Source organism: Phaethon lepturus, unplaced genomic scaffold (assembly GCF_000687285.1).
Source record: "Phaethon lepturus isolate BGI_N335 unplaced genomic scaffold, ASM68728v1 scaffold19913, whole genome shotgun sequence".
In the NCBI taxonomy this organism is placed as follows: domain Eukaryota; kingdom Metazoa; phylum Chordata; class Aves; order Phaethontiformes; family Phaethontidae; genus Phaethon; species Phaethon lepturus.
Genome location: NW_010530229.1, coordinates 41,981 through 51,722, shown reverse-complemented (window position 1 = coordinate 51,722; position 9,742 = coordinate 41,981). Strand labels below are relative to the sequence as shown.

At 38.6% G+C, this 9,742-nt stretch overlaps 1 protein-coding gene across 1 annotated transcript in view; it reads right to left on the bottom strand.

Annotated features, from left to right (window-relative positions):
• The window catches only part of LOC104618584 (collagen alpha-6(IV) chain-like), a 109,947-nt gene that overhangs the window by 87,627 nt on the left and 12,578 nt on the right, over positions 1-9,742 (bottom strand). Inside the window, 1 exon segment of the mRNA XM_010284217.1 lies at positions 2,218-2,301. Within this exon segment, the coding sequence (XP_010282519.1) occupies positions 2,218-2,301 (84 nt within the window).

Below are 9,742 nucleotides of genomic sequence, written 5' to 3'. Positions count from 1 at the left end.
TTTCCCTAATCAAGCAGTGGGTCTTAGGCACTTTTGACATTTTTACTGCCTATATAATTTTTTTAAAGTATCTGGTCAGAAACAAGCTCATCACAGCTTGATCTGATCAGTAGTGCACCCAGGGAGGAGGACATTTAAGGACAGTGCCTATATTATTCGCACTGAACTGTCAAGCTTGTCATTATTCTTGTGCTTTTTAGCTATTTTTCTCTTTTAGAAAGAAAGCTTAGCTTTGTTCTGATCTGGAGCAAATTGGTTAATGGTGCAAAATTGACAGCTGAAACTTTTTTTTAAGCAAATATAGGATTCAGGGCATTGGCAAAGTCCCACCTCCCATTTGCCTGTTCTGAACTTAAAGGTTTTGCAGCAATGGAGGAGAAGCTAGGAAGGAAGCCAAGGAATTAGCCTCAGGCTGTACAGTCTCCTCCAAGAAACAAGCTGTGCTGTAGGATACATAATCACACCATCCCCTTTCCCAGTTTGGCCAGTCATCTCCTCATCCTCTGACATGGCAGGACTCCAGTAGCTGCCTGCAGATGTCCAAGAAGGTGTCAGCAGGGCTCAATATGGCTTAATGGAAGTAGTGTTGTAAAAGGGAAAGATTACCACTTCTAGCAGACAGTTTACTCCACGGACAGGTCTCAGTAGGATGGAACATGTGTCTAAAGGACTGAAAATGCCTACTGATACAGGTCATGTAAGAAACAAGCTAAAAGCCAAATGAGTTCTCAGGTCAGCAATGAAAACAGCCTAAAAGCTTTGTGACATCTTAACAAAAGAGATGCCAAGAGCTCAAACTGCAAGGTCAACAGTGTTGTGGCCAGTTCAAACAATCAAGTTGAACCCCGGGAATGTAAAGAGACAGAAGAATGATGCTCATTGCTATCTAAAGGTCAAAGCATTTACAGGATATTGTGTTCCAGAACCAAACGAGGTCTCTCCCTTACCATATATAATCACAAAAGGTGTTGAGCAATTGGCTTTAGCTCATATTCTAGGTTATGTTGAGAACTTCCTTGCAAAGTTCTTTGACTTATGTGTTTAGACATGTTTTCACCCTGCCACATAGTGATTTGAAAGAATTTTTATACTTCCAAAGCAAACACATCATCAGTTGTCAATTAAGAATTCACGCTCAAGTCTGTCTGCAGTTAGGGAAACATTTAAGCACATGTTGACGATCATTTCCAAATAGCAGTATCTTCCTAAGTTCAGTCTTAGAAAGCAATGCCTTCAATTTACCCACTGTGTTGCTGAAATACACAGGGGAAAAAAATCAGGATTGCTAGTGTTTAAGTAAGACATAATTTCTTTTGGTTTTCCCTCAGAGGATGAATTTTCAATATGATTTCAGCAAGAATGACTTCTTTATTACCATTAAGCTAACTAACAATTAGACAACTAATATTATTTCCCTTCTCCTTAAGCCCTTTCAAGTTAATCCTTCAAGTACCTACAACGCAGGTCTTTCCTCCTTTCACCTCCGTAAGCAAAATCTGTAAGATTCATTCTGATACATGCTAAAATACTTCTGAGAAAATATTAAGTAGATGGTGGCTGGACAAAAATTAACATTGTAATTGAAGGCAGAGTGATGTCAGCAGCTCTGCATTACCCTAAGATAGGAAATAACCAGCTGCATTAAGATAAAAGTTATAATCCTTTCATACAATCAAAAGAAATTAAAGCTTTTTACAGAAAACTTGCTTAAACATTTGGTTGCTTCAAATGCAGACTTCAGAGAGAGGGGCTTTAGCTAAACAAAAGACTTTCTCAAAGGGAAATGCTTAGATTCATTCAGAGTTTTGTTCCTTCACAAACAAATACCAAAGTCAAAAACACTTCCACAAACGGAAGCTATTACAGTTAAAGACTGGGGCAAAATCTGTACTGGAAGCCTACACTACTTTGATTTTCCTTTTTAATTGTTGTAATCTACTTAAAAACCACCTGACTTTGTTGAACTAAGGCTCAGATCACATAAAGAAATGAGATTCCATTGAAGACTCATTGCAAAGCTAGCACTTTGTAAACCTTTAGAACAGCTTTTGAAATCTTGGCCAGGGACATTTGAAATGCAGCTGGTCGTCATCGTTTCTCATTTCATGAGGTCATTAGAGTGAGAATTACACATATTAACGTGGGGTTTGTTTGTTTGTTTATAAAAAGATTGATATGAGACACAAGCACTAGCTGTATTAGTGAAAACAAACTTACCCGTGCACCCTTCTCTGGAAAACATTTGCATCCAGCACTGCAATCGCGGCCCCCACATGGCCCACTGTAAGACTTCTTTCCACCCTATTAAAAAAAAAAGAAAGAAGAAAATTGAATGTCATAACCATTTGTCAGCTGAAGATTTTATTGAATTAAAATGCTTCATTTCAGCACTTCTCACCTATGTTACATTTGTTGTGTGAATTTGCGGGGAAGTGGCAAAATATAGTTATATTTTAACTCCTCCATAATTGGGTCATTTTCAGAATCACCAAATAGAAAGAAGTTGGTTTAGAAATCCTTTGAGGACAAGCAAATTTACAGAAGTTGGTGCCATTCTGCAAGTTTTCTAGGGCTACCAAAACCCATAAAACTAGATGATGTTTTGAGATACTCAGTACACTATTAGACTAGGATCACAACCAATAATTACAACTTGTGCCTCAGCCATCCTGCATACCTGAGTATCTCTACATCAGTGAAAACTACCCAGACAAATGTAACTTCGTGATCCTCACACATTTCTAAGAGCAAGAAGATGCATCCCCTGAGCCACAAGAACAGAGAAACTCCTGGTTGAGAGAAGGTGGCATTTTTAACTAATAGATATGCAAGGAAGACAGTAGGAAACCACCATGGATTTGGATTTAATCTGAAAATATATCCTGAGTTTGCTGCACTAGCATCAGTTATTTCAAGGATAATTACAGTAGTTATGTAAACCTGACGTTCCTATATCACAAACTTAATTCCCAGCTAATACAGACTGTGACAGTACATGAAAGTCAACTACATGAGTTTAGAGAGTTTGACCTACTGCCTCCCACAATAAACAGGCTCAAAATATTGGGCTGCCAAAAGCCCTGCAAAACCCTAACGGTCCTGGAAAAAAGTTCAGTTTAGTGTTGTAATTTAGGCATTCGCTAAGAACACCCCTCTCTATGGAAACTGTCTTTCACCGTCAAGTTCGCCTAGGTACAGTCCCTCGGTTTTGGAACTCTGAATGGAATAAACGTATTAAGCTCCTCATATCAAGGTAACCAAACTAATGCTGAAACATGTTCAGACTGGATCTGAACGTTTCCTTACTAAAAGCATTCACAGAAAAAATTTTTAAAGCCTTAAAAATTTTCTGACATCTGTCGGTGAGGAACTTGAAAAATGAGAGGCAATTCACCCAAGTTTCTCATGTACTTTTGAACTTCTTTGCATCAGCTTTCTCAACGAACGTTAACTAGTCTGACATCACTTGGTAAGTTTTCTGCTAAAGGTAAATTAAAAAAACTCTATACACCCTGATGTTCTCACTGTTTTGCTAAATTAACACCTCTTTTTAAGGCAGCACGGAATGAATAGCTACTAACAAAAAGCCTTAAATCCAACCTCCCATACTTCCCTAGCCTGAAGGGAGCATTATCTCTTGCTGCAAAATAGTCGTAACAACCTTCAAGCAATTCTAAGAGGCATCAAGTACAAAAAAAAAATCCAAGCAAACAGTACTTTTGTAAATGTTTTTGGCAATTTTGTTCAGATGAGATCCCATTAGATACGGGGCTTTTGGACTGCTTATTAACGTTAGATCCTATGGTAGGATCTAACACAACACTTGCACAGCACAGAGAAAAAGTGCTATCGCAAGAGAGGCACCGTAACAGGAAACACAGTGCAGGGAATTCTGACCCTAGGCAACGGGAAATAAAAGTAAGCTTAATGCCGTAAAGGTAAAAACAAACAAAGAAGAGCAGAAAAATTGTATCTAGAGGTTATACAATAGATTGCAAGAGCATCTCCAAACTGTCTGCTTGGACAAGGAATGATCACCATGAACTTGAGTCTGCAATGTACACTGGCAAGGGCTTGGTACATAAAACCTGGTCCCTGCCTTAACAGACACTGCCAAGAGGTCATTTCTGACCACAAGCGTTATTAAAACTTTAGGATCTGGTTCTAAGACGACTTAAGAGCGACATGCACCAAGACACACCTTTTGCCATGATTATATGCATATCTTGCAGTGGAAATTTGGACTCATTGCTAGACAATGTATACCTCTATTCCTGACACTTAACCTTAAACTCTTAGCAGAGAGCTTTATGCCTCCAGGGAATCAGATTATGCCTTCCCAGACATGAATTCAACCTTAAATTCTTCGAAGATTTCAACTTCCAATTAATTTTTTCCTCCAGATTATTCTGTGTTCCAACAGTCATTTGCATGAGCTTTTGGGTCCCATGGTTCTGATAATTCTGCTTCCCTGCTAAGAGTGAGTAATGGCAAAGAAACTTTATTTCATAGCAGGTCTGGATTCCTCTAAGGTCACTGCCTTGCAACAGTCGTCTCAGAGCACTGAAGCTCACCTTCTTAGAAATCCCTTATCTCAGGTGGCAATCACGTCCTTCCCAGGCAGAGGACTGGACAAAAAGCAAAGATTCTTTCCAACCCCGCTGCTCGTGTTGCTCCCCACAGTGCTGTGGTTAGCAAATACAGTTCTAGTCAAAATCCCGCTGAAGTCAAAAGAAATCTTTCCATTGAATTTATTGGGAACCGGATCAAACTCTCACTGAGGTTTATTAAAAACTGCAAGTATGTCCCTATTTCATGTAAAATTGTGCTCACCATGTATTTCTAGGTTCCTTTGCACAGCATGAGGAATCATTTTGCTCACTTGCGAATGAAAGCTTTTGGAAAGGAAGCAAACCAAAGCCAGTTGGCTCCAAACCAAGTGTTACATGTCCGAAGTATTTTATTTAGGGGAAGTAGCTGACATCAGACACTCCGAGGCTACTTAAATAGCAAACAGCCATGTGCATAATATTTATGAATACAAGTTTAAAGGCTGCATATAAGATTCTAGAGCATGGTGCTCTCTTCTGAAAAGGTTTAATACATTTTTCCATTCAAATATATGAATGCTTATGTCATTTGAACATTTATAGATCGTAATCTGAATGTGTAAGCATGGGCCCCCTTCATACTTGTTCTGTGCATGTATTCAGGGAAGAGATCTTTCCAACTGCTCTGAGATATATTTCCGATTGAGGAAAACAGATCATCAGAAACAGTAAGAATTAAAGTAATAAGGGTATTAGTTATAGTGGTAAATGCCACCATTATAACAGAAATGAAATAAATGGTTTTAATTCCATTGGCTAGAAGTAGGTCAAGATTTTCAAATCAGAAAATATAAACATAAACTAGTAGCACTGTTCAAAAAAATACATTCTCTGAGGTTTAATTAGCCATAATATAATCTGAGTAACATACATATCGATATTAATTGAGTTACTTCAGGCTTACATAAGAATCACTAGCATTTCAAAGTAGGAAAAAACACTTTATTGGTATAAATATTGTATTTATAATATGATGTATGATATAAGTATTGATATGAGTGAGAAACTATTTTTAAAAAGACATTCAAAAAGAAGAGTCAGTGTAAGAACAATTTCCCTCTCCTGCTTCTGGTGCACCTCCATCAAGCATTTATGCACAGCTGATTCATTCAGCTGGAGTGCCATTTGAATCTTCCCATTGACTTCAGCTTGTTCTGGAGTGGAGCCAAAGAGAGTAAAGAAACTTAACAGCTGTGATGCCATAAGGGGAGTCCCAGACTCACGTTCATTCCAGCTTCTCTAAAGCAACACAGAGGGCCACAGAAGAGTGGCGAATGATCTTGAAGGCCTTGCCTACAAATCCAAAGAAAATTGTACCTGCAGCACAAGCAGGAGTAAACCAACTAACACAGGGCTTCAGTGGGAGATTCCCAGAAAGCACAGCTCAGATGCATGAGCTGGGGCCCAATTTTGCTTCAAAACTTCTGCTGTATGAAAAGGTCAACTGCAGAAGACTTGAAATCTATCGGCTGAAGACAATGATTTCAGTCAGTCAGGAGGGTGAGCCCACCAGCCAGCAGAGGAATGTAAGGAGGGCTCGTTTCAGGCAAGGACAGCAGAAACGTTAAAACCAACATGTTTAACATGAGAGAGTTAAAGTAGCAGTGGCAGTAAGGAGAAAATAAATTAGAAACTTTTAGAAAAGAATGGACTCTAAGGAATGCCAGTATGCAAAACTGGAGGATGTAAAGTACACCAAAAAATGAGCATGTCTGTGATAAAAGAGGAAAAAAAAGATGACAATGAAAAAAAGATGATGATGATAAAACAGAAAGAATCTCAGACTCGCATAATGACATATGACATTTTTGACGACATTTTTTTCCCCCAAGGCTTATTTCCAGTAACTTCCCAACTCCAGTTAAGGACTGCTCCAGTCCAGAGCAAAATCCTAACAAGAAACTTAATAATCAAAAGCTGGTAATGGAACATAATGAAAACTTCTGTAATCTTCAAATAATCATCTTTCTTACAGTTCAGGATCCTATTATCTGCTGATGACTAATAAGGAAATTGTATTTACAGTACAAGATGTTCAGACACCCTTGTAAAATTTCATAGCGAAAAAACCAGTGAAACATATTATCTGTTTACTTCATGGGCCACACAATGCTGCTGTGTTAACCATATTCTTTTTAGCCCTCATGACTTTTAGGAATTAAATTCATTATAACATTTTCTTTGTCTATTATTGTTTTAGATGTTGTATTACAGAATTTAGAGCCCAATCCTGAAAACATTTATCCACGTTTCCCTCCTCCCTCTGAAATCAGCATATTCAACCTCTATGCAGGTGGTTAATACATGGTTGCCTTACTGACATGAAAGAACTCCATCAAGGCTAAAAATCCTTGAAAAAAAAAGATAAACCAGGAACCACAGCAATCTCTGCACTCAGAAATGGCAGCGTGACCCATCAAAGACAGCATAACATGACGCAGCAAATGAATTCAGTAATTCTTCCTAATACATGAGGTGTCACGGAGCAGAAATAAACTGACAGTCATTCCAGTTAGACCGTATGAAAACACTTGCTGGGATTTGTTTGGCAGCGAAATATTGGATGGGTGAGAATAAAATTAATCATGGCAGCAAAGCATCAGATAAAATTAAAATACAAACATTTTTCCCTTGAAGAACATCAAGTGCTTGATCTCATTTCAACTATTTTCTTAGTGAGGTTCCCCAAACCTTGACTCGACCTGTCTGCTCAGGCTGTTTTTTTAACAGTATTAAGAGCTAGGTCAAGCCTAGGAACTAATAATAGGGATTTTCTTTCAAGGTAGGGGGTGGGTAATCAATGGGAAGCAGCAGATGAAGAGAAAGTCCTGAGTAACTACCAAATGGAAGGATGATACAAGCCTCTGAGCAAACTGCCTCACCTGACATGTCCCAAGAACTCATCTTTTCCAGGCCACATCATCATAGCTGTACACCCACTCAAGAGAAAAAGTGACTACAGAGATATTAATGACATGGTACAAGCACGGGTAAAATTTTGACTGGAATACAGTGCACAGTTTTGTCACTTCCTTTCAAGAAAGATGAACTCTGTACAGGCACAGAGCTTGAAAATCCTTCCGATTATAAATGTGTGATCTAAGAGCTTTCTGCTATACAGCATGATTTGTCCAGTTCCAGCCACTAGCACCAAAAGTGTCTAGAAGGCAAAGCAATGGAAAAAAAAAACACAACTGACCTCCTGAAATAAAAATTGGTGGAAACTGTCCTCAAGGTCTCCACTTTCTACGCCTACAAATCTCTCCTATGATTTGCTACATTAAAATCTGGTGTAAAATTGCAACAAACCTGGAAAAGCATCTTTCATTGACTAACAAGATTAGAGTGTAAAAAACCCACACATTCCAAATTAAGAATCTGTAGAGTTTAAATACTAACTCATAAACCACATGTAAAGCCAGATTTTAAGCCCTTCTCTCATCCTGAGTGCCACCTTATTCTTACAGTCCAATGGAAATGACTGGCCTCCAAACACTGCAACAGTAGGAATGTCACATGCTAGTTATTCAATATTAATAAATTTGAATCTGTCTCTGATATTTCTCAGTTTTATTGGTCGGATTACACAAAGCTATAGATACTTTTTTTCTGAATAGTCTATCAGTTGATGAACATGTAGTTAAAACCAGACAGTTCATTTACAGCTTACATGAGCAAGGACACAACACAAAGCCACAAGCTTATCTTTTACTGCATAAGCTTATCTTTTACTACAAATGGAGCTATTAAAAACATGAACTTGTAGCTAAGATATTAATTCATTTTAGGGTTCACTGACTTCTTCGGTTAACCAATGTCCTCAAACATTTTCATTCATTTCATAGAGCTGGGAAAGATCTTGACTGGCAGCTGAGGCTAAATGATAGTTACTAATAGAAACCAACCTCCTCCAATTCAAATGACACATGAGGTTACAAAGCTTGGAGGAAATCCCAGCCTAGAGAACTAGTGGCAAATTCCAACTGAACAAATTCCATCACATATCCACTCCCTACCTTCATTCCTGCCAGTGAGATAGGAGTGCTGTTGCATTTAAAATTAAAACAAAACAAAATAAATGTTAAGGTCAATTCTTCCACTTCATACACGCAGCAAAAATGAACTGATGTCTTTCAAACTATAGAAGGGCTGCCCAACTCACATTTTTTGAGGAAACATGCATTTCTTATCTTTGGATGGAATAGAGTTAGCAGACTTTCTATTCACTGAAGTAATTTTCACTCATACTAATCATGTCATCAATTTCTGTGAAGGGAAACATTCCCCCAGCAAAGGGTTTCCACAGTACAAATTTGCCTATGGCAGCTGCCAAGTATACTATTTATTGTACTTGGGGAGCACAAATGGCCACAGACCTTGTTACACCTGTTAGTAGGTCAGAAAATTCATAAGCAGAGAACAGGTGATTACCTGGTCTGAAAACGTGAGTAATAAAATTCCATGTAGCTCCACGTGGTTTAGAAAATCAAAAGTTTTATCTTTGCAGCTAGACAGAAGGAATGTTTCTTTCATCATGTCTGCCAAGGTCTCTGTTCCTGACTGGAAAGTCATCAGTACCAGCCTCATCTGTGCTTCAACCTGGTCTCCCCAGCCTGCAAGGCCTGGCCGTGCTCGGACTTTAAGTATCCTACAGTTCTTCCAGCAACCACCTGAGTGACCAGCGCACTGGACCAGCCGCTTTACATTTGAGTGATAAGCATCAATCAAATTTAAAATACTCAGTATTACAACAAGTATTATAAAACACTGTACACTACCCTAATTTCTTTAAGGGCTTCATCTGCTCTGAGAAAGCCTCCTGATCTTTAGGATCCTGTCAGAGATCCTTGTTCTTCTAAAGCAACAACTCCATAGCCAGATCCTATTAGACCACTTATAACCTTTAATACGTAACAGTACAAATTTGTGTAAGAGCTTTTGTGATTTTTTGTTTCTTCTACTTGTTGAAATTCACAACGTATTTCTTAAGAGATTAAATCTAGCCAGGCATAAAGAACCTGTATGCGGCTGTAGGCACTACCCACATGCAACCATGAAACTGAGCTACTGGTAGGCATGTGCTCCTCTGTTAGAGGCCATGCTCTGGACAGCAGTGCTGAAATCCCCAGGGA